Here is a 15256-nt window from a genome sequence, read left to right on the forward strand (position 1 = left end):
TGTGGCATTCCTTGACTGGATAGGAGTCCTACAGAGAGTAAGTGAAACAACTATGCAGAACAGTTTCAAAAGGACAACAAAAGACAATTTTTCTGGCATAGTCCTAAGAACCTAATAAATAAAAGTGAAAACGCTGAATGACTCAGCTTCTATTTACTTGTGATAACAAATCAAGCACCAGTAATGGCAGGAGACTCACCCTGTAGGTTAAGTTCTGCTCTGTTCTTTTTGTAGCCTGTCCAAAGCAATCCAGGACTGCAGTTCTACTCTAAACACCAGCAGCTCCCCACTGAGCAGGAGAGATGCTTTAGGAGTGCAGAATCAGCAAAAGGGCTCCCTTGCCATTTCCCTCCATATCCCTCCTCTCTGCTAATAGTTTCACAGGAGAAGGGGCCTCTAGAGAAATGTGGACATTGACCGTGTCAGAACATTTACATTTAACTCTGTAACACACACACAAAGCTACGCTAACTTGGCACAATGTGACTTTTTTACACATAAAGGCAGCAGCAACTACTCTGACTTATGGCTTATGTAAATCCCCAAATCCTGTTTCTTTCTTACTTAAATAAATGATAAGGGTGCTCCAGACACCTTTATCTCCATGTGGCCCTTTTATTGTCCTATGAAAAAGAAGAAGTTGTGGTAGCTCTGACTTGATATCAGACCTAGCTCTTCTTGAGCAACATGGTGGTTGGCTCCTGGAAGAACAGGCCATTTTGCTTCAATTTTCTTCCAGTCTTGTTTCTGGAGGACGTGTGACAGAACAATGACATCTGTTTGTCACCAAACTCTAAACTCCGAACTCCATACTCACCTCCTGTGGCAGCACTATTTTATATTTCTACAATATCTTTGTGAAATGGCAAAAAGAGTACTAAAGACCTTAATTTTTTTAATCTTTTAATTTTAAACTTAAAATCTTAAGTTTTCCCATGGTGCAGCAAAATGAAGCTCTTTGTAGCTCATATTTGTAACTAACATGGACATATACCTTTAAGGGAGAGTTTGGGAATGGCATGAACCGTGGTCCAGGGTAGACAGCTTTGGAGAATAAGACAACAGAATCAAGCCTATTGATTAACTAGTCAAGTATTTATTTGTTTTTAACAAGCAAAACCAGTACAACAGTCATGGAAGCTTGAAAAAATGTAGCACTGAAAAAAGTATTCATGCAGAATGAGTATTGTACTTGAACTATCCTCCACAATCATCAGTTAGTCTGTCCCAATATTTATAGTTCATCATTACAACTGCCAAAACTGGCAACCACCAGGATTGTTGTCTCAATTAAGGACAGTAAACAGATTGTCTCATTTTTTTAATGAAAAAATCTAAAATGTAATACTTCACAGTTTAACATGTTTATTCATTTAAACGAGCTAAAAAATAGTGGTGTGACATCTGCTTGAGAGACACTGGTACCTAACATTTTGGCTGTCTCCCCACTAATTTGATTGTGATTAAGGGGGGATAAAAGGATGAGTAGAGGATTCTGTCAATTAAATGAATTGATGAACTGCAAAATTTTTTTTTCACTCTTGGAAATGTGTAGAAAGAAATACATCTACAAAAATGCATTACAGTAAACTAAGAGGATGATGGGGAAAAGTACTGCAAAGTATCTCTGCTGGCTCTTTCAGGGAAAAATATTGTAAGCATAAGATCACAGATAAACTTTGCCAATTTATTCATCTCATGGCTTCACTTCCCAAAGTGCAGGCATAATCCACTGTAAAATCTTTTAGGATGCAGTTCCAACATCACATTTCTGCTGTCTTATTGATGTGCCATATTGTTATTTTCTTAGTCATAAGCACCACTAATTACTATACTGCTGTAAGTAGAACTTGAAATGTGATCAAGATCTGTAGTATCATTTTTGTTGGCACTCTAACTTGCCTACTCTGCTTTTCAAGTACAGTTCTCTACAGAGAATCATCCTGAATGCATTTGACCTTCACCAACTGGCTCAGCTGTGCCTTACAGGGACAATCCCTTATCAATCACCACTCTACAGGGAGATCCTAGCAGCATTTTCCTTCTGTAAATGGCAGCATTCAAAACTTGGCCCCAAGTCAGCAGATGAGCCTCTTCCATGGTAGCAACTTTCATGGAAGAGGCATGAACAGTTTTGTATGGCTTCCATTCTGTTTTCCTTTAGTAGAGTTGTTCAAAACCTATGTTTTCAAACAAAACATTTAGGTCAACTGCTCTAGAGAACACCTAAGTAAACAAATGGGTTTGCTCATATTGGAGCTACCTGCAGCTACGTGTTGCAGCATAATCTCCCAGTGTGCATGTCCTGCTACAGACCTGCTGCAGCTGGTCTGATGCATGGAAGGAGATGATTCTGAATCACATGATGCCTATAGGATATGCAACAGTGAACTTTAATTACAGCATCCTTCAAGAAAAGTTTAAATGTATCTCTGGGGTCTATTAGGGAAATGCTTAACATGCCTCCTAAGCTTCCAGTAAAATATGTTTATGGACTCTAGCTAGTAGAGCTAGATGGAGCCTTTCCTTGTCAATATTCACTAGAAGCACTAGTAAAAATACTAGACTGAGGCTTCTGTCCTGAGATGGTCTACATGCTGGTTCTGCTTTAAGAATGAAAGAGAAAAGAAAACCACCTAGGAAGATTTACTGAGCAAAATCATTGCTGGAAGACTGTTATGTCTTCCTAGTCAGAGATTCTTCCAGACAGGACATCTGCTCCCACCCACAGCACAAGGACTCAGTACAGGCATCTTCTCCACAATCTCTGCTAGAAAGAAATTCAGTTTATTCCAGGAGTACAGGGCAACTACCGATGTCTACCTTTTCCTTCAGATGAACATATTTGAAAAAACTCAATAAGCCAGGTTTGCCATATAAATTATTCGAACAGCAATCCTTTGAAACAAACATATAAAATTATTAATTCTATAATAAAAAAAGTCTTGTACGACTGAAGTGATAGAACTGCATGGATCAACTGCAGAAAGAGATATGATCTATTAGTATTGGGTTGGATGTCAAAGGAAGTTCTCTGCATTGTCTCTTAAGTATGCATAGGCCACATTTAGTTTTAGTATGAGTTTAGTGGCTAGAACTGCCTAAAGTAATCCAGATATTCTAAAACTGACATCAGTGCTTACTTCTGAACATTGTGCTGTTTAGATTGCTTTATTGTCCTTTCAAATGTATACATAATTCAGTGAATTCAACATTAATAAGAGAACCAAAATAGAAAAAACCCCACATTTATTAATAAAATAGACACTGGGGAACTCATACAAAGATAGACAGTCCAAAATCCAAAAGGCATATTTCAATCTCAGATATAATTAAGGGCAAAATAAGCCACATGTCCCATTAGGAATTATTGTACTGATAAGAGAAGAAGTGTATTTGCTGCAATATTTACCATGTATTTCTACATACACTAAACAGAAGTCTACCCGGTCTAAGCAAAACCAAATTTTCCTGTTATATGAGACTATACTTCTAGTACCTGAAGGGAGCCTACAAAAAAGATGGACTTTTTACAAGAGCATGTAGTGACAGCACAAGAGGGAGTTGATTCATACTAAAGGGGAGTAAGTTTAGATTAGACATCAAGAAAACATTCTTTATTCTGAGGGTGGTGAGGCACTGGAACAGGTTGCCCAGAGGAGTTGTGGATGCCCCATCCTTGTACGTGTTTGAGCCCAGGACAGGGTTTTGTGTAATGTGCTCTAGTAGAAGGTGTTTCTGCCCATGGCAGAGAGGTTTTGGAATTAGATGATCTTTTGCATCCCTTCTAACCCAAACCATTCAATGATTTCATTATTCTATGATTTTTCATGCAAATGAAAAGACCTAATCCAAACAAAGCCAATAGACAAACTGCAAACTGTGGGCAATATGGACTCATAAGCCACACATCAGGGAAGCTGACAGAATCACATGTATATGCACTTCAGATTTTCTCTGATTCACAGTTATGGGAAATGGAATATTCCTGTTCTAGGAACTTCATGTTCACAAACTTGACAGCAAGAATTGCTTGTTTTTTAATGCAACCAATTGAGAGAGCAGGTTACGAGATGACCTGCATGAAGGGAGTAACTACCCATCTTTCTCAGACCATACAGGACCCAGAGGGCTGTATGCTGACATTAATGAAGCAATCCTTCCAGCATGTTATAGAACATGAAAACTGCTAATGTAAAGTAACAGGAGAGGTCTGCAGCTTCTGTGACATGTGGTTGGGTGCTGGTGAGGTAAAAGGCATATCACATCCAAGGAGACAGCTTGTGATATGCCTTTCCTTCCACTGGAAGTTGGGCCATGTGTCAGATAATGCTTCACCATAAACTCAACATGCTGCAAGGTGTTTGCCCATGTGTATGACTAGTAGCGGACTGTAAGTCATATGCATGCATAAATGTTAAGATTTTGTCTGTAACAGTCATAATTAGAAAAGGAGATATATTTGCATATATAAGTTTCTATTTCATATATTTTTTGGAAGACTGTTGTACTCTGAATTTCTAGAGGAGCTGTTTCGCATGGCATGAAGTGAATGAAGATTATGACACATATGAAGTGGATCCCTAGAGACTCATAATGTATATGGTCATAGTTACTGTATGTTTTAAAAATTAACTGTATTGATCCAAGTTTCTTAAGTGGTGATAATGGGACTGTGTCAATTTAAAAGAAATATATTTCCCATTATAATACTTGCTGTGATTTGTATCCCTTTGTCTTCAAAATCACTATAAGAAATCTTAGTCAGGCATCTCAGAATAAGACAGTAAATACCTCAGTTGCAATTAAACCTAACATTCAACTCTGAAATTTATGTCAAACGCAAAACTAAGCTAGTTCACTAACTTCAGAATTACAAAAACTTTTCTGAAAGTCAGTCTGCCTAAATTTCCTTGCCACATTCAGCACCAATGGCTCTATGCGTTCTTGATATCAAACTGACTCAGAACTGAATCTCAGTCAGAGAAAGACTGACCACTTTTTTTAGAGGATCAAAACTGAGTCTTTACATCCACAAGCTCAGTTCTATGCCAAACTCAAAGCAGAACAGGATAAAGACAGAATTTAAAAGCTCCCTGCAGCTGCTCTGACACACCAAATTCTTCAAGTGGCTTTTGGTTATCAAAAAGAACAAAAATGCTATCTACAGTGCCTAATTTGAAAGGCACTTTGTAAGAGCTGAAGGATGTAATGGAGCCAAGATTTACAAGTTATTAGTATGCCAGGAAAAAGAAAAGTGTTTTCTTATTACTTACAGCCTCTCACATTAGTGTGATGATTAAAATTACTGTATAGCTCAAAAGGAATGTTTTTATACAACATGCCCCTAACAGGTAGAGCAAGTTGATACCAAAACCATCAGGAAGAGCATAATTAAAATACTATTTTGACTTTATATTAATAGTAGACCAATACACTAATTAAAACCAACATTGACTAAACTTCCTATTTACACTAGTTCAGACAGCACAGGAGGCAAAGAACTGTGTTTCAGAAGCATATGTGAATGTTAGAGCTTCTGTCATCCAGGTGCCATTTCTAACAGAACACATGTGTGCTGAACAGTTGGCAAAAGAATGAAAAAGATTACTGCAGATATATGGGCACACAGAATCTGGAATGACAGAAAATTAAGTCCATATAGAAGGTGACAGACTGCTTGTAAGAAGTTATTTTTTCCTACAATTTCTTCCATCTTCATGCATGTGCACACATGCACAGGAAAGATTAAAAGGGAGAGAAAGGATGAGGAGGTTTTGATATATTTTAAACACAAATGAAGAAGATGTTTTATTTGGTATTTCTGCTTTCTTTATAGAAAGGAACAGGAAAGTAATTTGGTTATTAGGAAGCTCTGATTCCTAAATTTGGTCAAGGCAGACGCTCCTCCTGTGAAGTCAGCATCAATACCCACGATAATAGTAGCACCTGTCTTTTGACATCAAAGTTCCCTGCCTGAGAAAAAATAGCGTAAACAATAAACTTCATGTATTGTACTGTTCCTCCTGGCTTTGGTGTTAAACAAACACACTTGGTCAGGCATAAGTGTTCTTATTTTGGAGACCTGGAATGTGACTGACGTATTGCAAAACTTTCTTATGAATTTGGACTGGAAGAAATGGCATCGTTTACTGTCTTACAGTGAAGGGACTGTATGTTCCTATGTAGTCTTGTTGAAGCTGAAGAAATCTTGATGATAGATTCATTACATCTGCTAGTTTTCATCTGGATCCAGATCAAGGTCAACTTCATTGGAAACATTAAGATAAAAAAAAGCATAGAAAGCCAACAAAAATACCAGTATAGCTGCAAGGACAAGAGCAACTTCCTGTAGAAATAAAAGAAAACAAAAACATGTTAGCAATAATACCACAGTTTCAGTTTAATCAGGAATAAATATTATTTTCCTTCTACAATGCACATCAAAATAACATCAGACATATATAATTGCATAAGGCATTGATGCTTTAATGATTTCTCTATTGTGGTTACAATTTCAAATATTGTAGAATCCATTCACTAAATAAAGATTTCGGTGAGTTGGATATACAATCAGAAAGAGGATATTTAGCTTTAAAATATTTAATCTTACCTAGAAATAGGAGATTAATATATTTTTATTATCCTATTCATTTTTTTTAAAGGAAAAGACAGAATTCATAAACCACAGTTTTGAACACAAATTTAAGTTATGAATTTACACTGTGAATTTTGATGTTTTCTAGCAATATGTTACTGCTTTTTGCCAACAAATTTGTAATTTTTTAATGAAGCAAACACAGTATGGTGGAAGTCAATGAAAATTGCTACCTCTACCTCCCAACCTCCTGGCATGCAGTACAATATGGAACTACAAACTCCTTCAGAATTGGATGAAACTTTTCTTTCTCATGTTCTGCAATAAGGCAAAAAGCACAACAATTTGCACTTGCACTTGCCTCTCTTCCCATAAAATATTGCAACTTGCTGCATCTTCTTTAATTAACATAAAAGAGACTTCCAAAGTATGCATGATTTATGGCAGCTTTCAGAAGCAGAAAAATGTTTTTATACTACACATTATACTCATTATGTGACTGTCTATCATATTAAGGCTGGACTCTGTAAAAATGTAATTATAGTACAATCATCCTCCTTAATTTTTTTCCCTGTATTTCTTTCATTTTTATTTCTTTCAAAGAAACCATATTTCACATTTTAAAGTTTTTATTTTTCTGTAAGGCACAGCACACTTCCTATAGTGTTGACTCTCATTTTGCTAGATAATGAAAGATGAAAGATAAATTTGTGAAAAATCCTTATGTCCCTTCAGCCCACAGAAATTATGACTCTATAGCTAATAACATCTACTGCTTGACTCCTGATCGTCATGATGAATTTTTAAAATTGTGCACTCAAGATGCTCTAAAGGTTAATTTTCACCTCCAAACCCCACTCTCCCTCTAAGGAGGGAAGCAAAACTTCCCCTCCAATTCTCAGCTTCACGTTAAGCTATAAAACAATTACATCAGAACAATCCCAATGTGCATTTAAAATGAGAGAACAAAAAAGTTCAGTGATTTTGTAACAGTTGATCTAAATTAGTACAGAAGATGTCACTTTGAACTTACTCTGTCAGTGGGACTGAAAGGAGATTCCTACACTGAACTAAGACAACAAGATACACTTTATTGTCCAAGGACAGAATCTGTCTGCCTTTGCTGTAAGATTCAGTGTGTCCTCTAAGACAAGCCAGGTGAATTCTTCCCAAAAATGACAATGCCTCTCCTTAGAGTAGAAGGGAGTGCAGATGGTACCTCTTGAGTGCACTATGGGATTAATCCTACCCAGCATCTCTAGGTTGGTGGTGGCTTTGTGACCAGCATTGTGTCCACTGACATGAAGGAGTTAAAAGTGTGCATTTCATGTTTTAAAGTCTAGCCCATAATCTGGCATTCTTCTATAGAACAGCATTTAATTTGCATTTACATGAATGCATTATATAGTTTATCAGAATGTTGGATCAATAATTCAACATATGCCATCTAATAAATTTTGAAATACTACTGCCTAGTTGGCATATGTTCTATAGGAGCATACTCTTTATTCTATAGAAACCTTTGCTTTATATTTTATATGGATGATTGAAATATATTTTAAATTTGTTTTACCACACTAAAATTGCTCCTGCAAATTTGCTGAGGCTGTTGGCTACAGATTTCAACTACATTTTCCTCTTAGAATTGTACCATCCTCTGAACTTCATCCTCCCGATTTCATGATTTGATTTTTTAAAAAAGTACATCTAATTCACTCATATATTAAAGGAAAGTGATTTTTGCTTTGTTGCAGTTGCAACACGTCAGTATCTCACAAAAGGGCATGGCAGCATCAGACAGGTTTCATTTATTTCCTTGTATCCACAGCTGTGCTCCCAGACCCATCTGGCCACACAGCTACTAATCTTAAGAGGATGTAATAAACAAGTGACATACAACTGCAGGCTCCATCTGCTCAGGAGAGTGGACAACAAAACCATACAATGCAGGCACCATTCACACTTGACACAGAGAGCAAATTCATTCCAGTATTAAAAAGTTTTTCCCTTGTTTGGATGCCACACTTCCCACGCTTTCTGCTTTACAATAGGTTTACCTTTCCCCTCCCTTCTCCCCAGTCTCCCTTATGAAATGCTGTGGATAGCAGCAGCAAACTTTTCAGGAACCTCTGCATTAAAGATTTGTTTCAAAGGAAGTGGAATTGGGAAAACCTTGAGTTTTATTCTTAGGCTGCCCAGTAACTACTTGACAGAAACAGTTCTTTAATTCCTCTGCCTAAGTTTCACAATGAGTAACACTGGGATAACAATACTATTTTCCTTGCACAGCCACTAGGAACTGGGTGGGTGGATCAGTATTTATTATGCCTGGGAATGAAAAGTCTCTCTAAAACTCCAGGTTTAAGAATTATGCAAGAATCTTAGATTTGAGTTACTGAAAAAGGCAGAGTAACAAAAATCTAAAATAAATGGCCTTACAAAGGACATCTGGCTCTCAGCAAGGGATATGTAGTCTCTTAAGAATTGCTTCCAGTTTATGAACTTTTATAAACATAAATTTTGCAAGGTAAATAGCAAATGAGATGCTATATCACTGTACTGGATTTGCAACAACAGATACATATTGTCATTTTAATTTGTTTTATACTTTTCAGGCTTTGCTGTTTGTATTTTAAGTCATGCATAGAAATGAAATGTTAAAATACTCCCCGCTTGGCATATATAGCTCCTTTTCTCTTGCACTTTATGGATCATCCCCATCATCCTCTGCAAAACCCATTTACTCAAAGGATTTCACCATGAATAATTAAAGAGTAGAGAAAAAGTCCTATAGAAATAAACTTAAAATGATCAGAGGGTTTTTTCTTTCCTCCTTTTCTTTTTCCTTTTTTTTTTTTTTTCTTTTATGTCATGGTACAGAACACTAGGAAACAACATCTCTACTCTCAAACCCCAAAGTACAGTCATAGAAGCCTTTAAAAAGGAACAGAATTTTCTATTTTATCCTCTTATATGTAGAATAACGTATGTAGAACCCTACTGCTTTCAGTTTGGTTAAGTTTTCCAGAAACTTTTCATAAAGAAAACGCATACCATTACAGCATAACGTAGATTTAATTCTCCTATCATTTTTTGTCAGTTTTATGTCTCTCATGCCAAAGTACTTGGATTATGTCCTCAAATTCACCCTGATGGAGCAAGTGGCAGAGCTGGGATCTAAACAAGATTAATCGGGGCGGGGGGAGGAAAAAATGTTAGCTATGATAAGCCAAATCTGGACACTGTGTATGGCAGCACCATATCCTATACATTTAGAGAAATATCATACTTCCAGGAAATGTCGAGGGGGTTGGTTTACACGTTTCTTAACCGTCCTTCAAAGAGAATCACACCTTTTTTACCTAAAACCTGTTTAAAACTAAGTGAAAGAGTACCACAAATTGCTCTCTTTGAAATGCTAAACTCTCCCTAGCTCTTTCTGAAAAGAGATGAAAAGAAAATCATGCTGACCAAGGATATTTGTAAAAAAATACATATAGGATCTGACAATCTTTTTATCTCATATATTTCTTAACTGAAGACTTTAAGTGGATATTCACTGTGACCATGTTTTAGAGCTTCAACAAAATCATATTTATAAATGAATATTTACTTCCTTAATACAGGACATTCTACAGCTACCAGAAGACAGCAGAAGTAATTTATGAACTTTTATCCACGCTCTTTAGGTTCTAATTTTTTACTGTGAAAATTTCATTTGGAAGAAAGATCACTGTTGTCTCAAATAATGAGAACAAGGTGCTATTAGAGAGTCATCGAAAACACCTGGCTATATAACTACCAAGCAACAGGATTCATTTTAAAACAGCTAAATGCAAAATAATATATACAGGTATCAAAGATGCAGACAGTACTTATAAAGTGGAGTACTCTGCCTTGAAAAACTGTGACTCTAAGAAGGTTTTTGGATTTCATGGGTAACTACCCCTTCAGTGTAATTTCTGGATGTACAAAGGTGGAGGGATTTCCAGCAGGGAAATGACCAGTATTTATTTTATCATAGAGAAGAATGAGAGGTAGTTTGGTTACAGTATATAATTATATACACCTGTATTTAAATAAAGCATTTCACAGTGTGGGGTCCTTTTATCCTGTTCACAACAAACTTTCAAGGCCCAGCTGCAGTTAGGTAAGTTCAGCCTTGAACTAGGATGCCATTTTCTAGAAGCAAGAATGGTTGAACATTCTTCAGGAAAATATGGATTTCCATACCTGTGAGTCTTTTGTCATCTGATCTCTCTCAAAAATTTAGCAATTGGAAAGAATACTTCAACTTGGACTTGTGTGAAAAGAAGGACCTGGCTGACAGGACTCAGTAAACTCATCTCTCCTCACTGGTCCTTCTCCTTCAGGAAAACTCAGATAATTTCCATGGTCAGTTCTACATTCTGAAGTATTAGATTATTAAAAGTATTAGGACCCTATGTTTAACTGCTCAGACTTTTTAATATAGCATCAAAAGTTTTCTGATGTTGACATTTTCCTCCAATTGTATGGGAGAAATTCATTTCTAGGATTTGAGGTTTTGCTGTTGTTGATTATTCTTTGAAGTGCTACAGACTGGTCCTAAGTAGAGACATAAGAAGGCTTGAGAAAGATGGGCTACTGCTCCAAGCTGGTACAGAAAATCCTCCTAAGATTTTGATTGGTGCATCTTCTTCACATGTCAAACCACCATGATTATGATACTTATGTGCTCAGGTCAGGCAAGAGTCTGATTTTGTTCTTTTCTTTGTACATGTTGTTTCCCCTCCCTTTCATTTCAAGGTCAGGGATCTAAGCCTGACTACAGGGATAACTGGGAATATCACACTTTATTAATTGGTGGCACATTAAGATGCTCTGCATTTTGTGAGACACGTAAGTTTATAGACCCAGTATTTTGGCCATTACAAAGTGCTTGGACTTTGCAGAAAGTATTTGGATGAAATTTTATGATCTGTAACATATAGAATTGCAGATCAAATTATCTAATAGTCTCTTGTGGCCTTAATTTCTACAAAGCTATGAAACTGTATCTTGGCAAATGTAGTTCACCAACTTAGCAGATTATGAACAGCATGAAATCAAAGAATATCCTTGGCTAAAATACACTAGGAATGTCTTGTCATCTATTCCTATCTAACTTGTTCCAGACGAGATAAAATCTCCATAGTGAGGTATCTCACTACACAACAGATTAAGCAGATATGCAAAAGAATGACAGACATTTTATTTAAGTAAGCTCTCACTTTGTTTAGAAAACGTTTTTTCCTTAGCTGAATCAATGTACTGTGTTGCTACTAATACTCTGTGGAGTGATATTCTGCAGTCAATAATGCCTTTCAAGTACTTTGCAAATAGTACTGTTAAGATTTGTGCCTACCTTTCAAGAAGAGAGAAAACTTCATCACTTGTTGCATAGACCACTAATTTATTCTTGCAGCCTGTGAAAAAAATCTCTCCCCAAGAACTCCTATAACTTTTGGTCTCTGCATACCAAATTCCAGCTAGTTGGGGTCCAAGCTGGGGTCCAAGCTTCCACACCTTCTCAAACCATCTTCTGCTTGTCACCCTCCTGCTGGCATGTTTTCCTCATCCAATGTGAGCAGAGCTAACACCAGTGGTGCAAAGGCTTTCCTGCTCTGCTTGGTAAGGACGAACAGTTGGGCTTCCACCAGCACAAGCCCCATGTGGGGCCAACAATATGACCCTGAGAAAGTTCAGAGGCTCCCTTTTTGGTACTGCTACAAAGAATTTTGTCTTGTCCAAACACCAGGAGATCTATAGCACACTGGTTTCTCTTGGAGTTGTTTCTAGAGAGAGGGTCCTGCTTTTCCAAGAGACACAATGTATTTTGGCACAGTCTACATTAGTGTCACATAAACAGAGCCAGTACAATAGCTCTGCTACAATATTTAATCTTTAAACATGTTTAAAGAGCAAATATGACACACCAAGTGCTAGCATGGTCACCCTGGTTGAACTAACTTCGGATAGTTATTAGTGCTCAGCTGCTTCTCTGACATTATCAACACAGATAAAAATCCCTCATTGGGGAAATTAAAAAGTACTAAATGCCAGTGACTGAAAGAAACTTTGTTACTTTAAACCTTGCATTAAAATGACAAGGCAATCAAAGTTTGACAAGACAAGCTAATTAGTATGCCAGCGATGAAATGTGAAGAATCTCCAGAGGATTGGTTCTGAAAAGTTTTATGTCATTTATAGAGCCTTTTTTTAAGCTAATGTTGTCAGCTCTCATGTGAAATACACAACAGTTGAATTTCATTATCCTTGTAGAAATTAAGAACTAAAATCCCTTCACTGTATTCTAGCCCTTTTTTTTCCTGCCCTAAATACTACACTAAGTCTTAGTTTACAGCCCGGCATGTAAGTTCTTCAGGACACTAATGCAAAACAACCCTAGAGTTATCAATGACATAAAAAAGCCTATTGTTTTAAGTGACTGTATGGTGCTCATTGTGTTAGCTTATTGTGTGTTTGTATTTCACAGAACTACAAATATATTCCCCTTTCTCAGAGAGTTTATGCTTTTACATTTATCGTTCCTCTACAATATTTTTGTTAGCTTCAACTTAGCTTTTTATAATAAAAAGTTAATTTATTTTGAAATTCTGCATACTGCATCATGTACTGAATAGATATATATATATAAACAAATAAAATACATTCCAAATACGTGTATGTGTCTGGTTTCTTCCCAAAGATTTACAAAAACTTTGGACATTTCTATTTAAAATGCCTACTTATTACATTGCATTGTAGTTATATCACTTTTTTTTCTCTCAACACAGATTGAAGTTATTCAACTCCTACAGCACAGAATTGGGGATTACATAATGAAAAAGGACTAAAATCCCAGCCTTTGGAAGGTGAATCATTATCACCATTACTCATCCCAGGGAAAACAAAGAGCTCTGAAGAGACAGAGGAGTGGAAATGGGTTTCTGCTTGGGGTGGCAGGTGAATTCCTTCCTGACCTACCTCACCTCTCCAGGTGCCCTCAAACAACAGATATGAGGCCCTGGAATCTGAGAACCAGGGAGAAGAAAATGTGGATGAAGATCCATCCAGGCTGGAGGGGCTGCCTAGGGCAGGGCAACCTATCACCCACATCAAAACCTCCTCAATTAAGAAAATAAGAAGGGTAGTAGTCACTGGTGACTCCCTTTTGAGAGGAATGGAGGGCCCAATACCCCAACTGGACCCAGCCCATAGGGAGATATGTGAACCTTGGGGAAATCACCAAGAAACTTCCCAGTTTGGCACAGCCCACTGACTATTGCCCACTGGTTTTCCAGGTGGACACATACAAAGTCCCAACAAGACTAAGGATGATCAAGTGGGACTTCAGGGCCTTGGGACAACTGGTCAAGGATCTGAAGAACAAATTGTGTTCTCTGCTGTCCTGCCAGTTGCCGTCATACCAAACATAAATTGTCAAGAATTATTCCAAAAATTATCCAGAAAACAACAGAGGAGTAGTTGGGATAGGTGTGGAGGATAATTGTAAAAAGATAGCACTTGGACAGCTGGAGGACCTTAGCACTGGACTGAGAAAACAAGCCATGCTTGAGGGAGGGTATGGGTGATGGGGCTTCACAACTGAGCAGCCTCTCCAGGGCTAAGGAAGGAGATTTCCCTGCACACGCTCCAGGAGCATCTACTGCCCATGGTGAAGTTCTGCTGCTGGAGGGATTGAGCAGGGTGAAGAGCTGTCACCACAGGGTGGGCAGAGGTGCAGCTTTACCCCAAGACATTAAATACACCTCGCTTCCATGCTGAGCACTGTGGGGTCTGTCAGCAGAAGTGCAGAGTTTACAGAAATTGCTCATGTTCTGGTAGAAGTATTGTAACATTTAGTAAGCCTGAGATTGTTGGCATTAAGCAGGCTCAGTGAGAAAGATGCAGTCAAAAGCCTTCCTTCCTCTACAAGCAAATCCCTGAAGGGAAAGGTGCCCAACTTACCTTCTTTTTTGCTTCAGCTCTGTCAGGTTTTCTCAGCAATTTGGAAGCAAAACAAATTACTGTGATCTATTTGGGGATGATTCAAGTTGTTTTTTTGTTTCTTTGTTTTTTTAAGGTTCAGAAGCACAAAAATATATTACAGGCTTTTTTTTTTTTTTTTTTTTTTCTTTTTTTTAAGGCAGAAGCAGAATTGTAAACCTGAGACATCACACAGTGCAACTAGCAGAACCCCAGAAACACACCCACTCAGGACCTGGAGAGCACATGTGCACCTTCAAGGCAAAAGTCCTTTATTCACCAATACTCAAATCTTCATTACATATATGATTACCCATGTGCTTTCCCATTCACCCTCATTTTTAGGAAAGAATTATTCAAGAAAATAAGGAAATGAAACAGGTTTTGAAGGACCAAATCTCATACTCTTCTGACTTGTGAAAGACATGCAAAAAATGTGTACATTTTAAAAGAATTAGGCTAAGTCTCCAAGTAGAACATCACTTTTAAAAGGTCACGTCATTGAAAGAAAAATGAAAAGAGAAAGAAAAATTTAATAAGAAATGAAGGAAAAGGAACTCAAAAGGTTAATAATCTATCCTTTAAACAAAAAAGGCAATCTACTTTTTCTCATTAAAACCTGACACACAGCACTAACTGAGGAGATTA

The 15256-nt window shown here is 37.3% G+C and overlaps 1 protein-coding gene across 1 annotated transcript in view; it reads right to left on the reverse strand.

The window, feature by feature from the left end:
* Positions 1–3155: 3155 nt before the first annotated feature.
* Positions 3156–15256, reverse strand: part of TRIQK (triple QxxK/R motif containing) — a 66493-nt gene continuing 54392 nt past the window's right edge. The window contains exon 5 of the mRNA XM_088177195.1: positions 3156–6349. Within this exon, the coding sequence (XP_088033321.1) occupies positions 6236–6349 (114 nt within the window). The 3' untranslated portion in view covers positions 3156–6235. The remainder of the gene's footprint in view (positions 6350–15256) is intronic.

The sequence above is a fragment of the Sturnus vulgaris genome, chromosome 1 (assembly GCF_052056855.1).
Source record: "Sturnus vulgaris isolate bStuVul1 chromosome 1, bStuVul1.hap1, whole genome shotgun sequence".
Classification (NCBI taxonomy): domain Eukaryota; kingdom Metazoa; phylum Chordata; class Aves; order Passeriformes; family Sturnidae; genus Sturnus; species Sturnus vulgaris.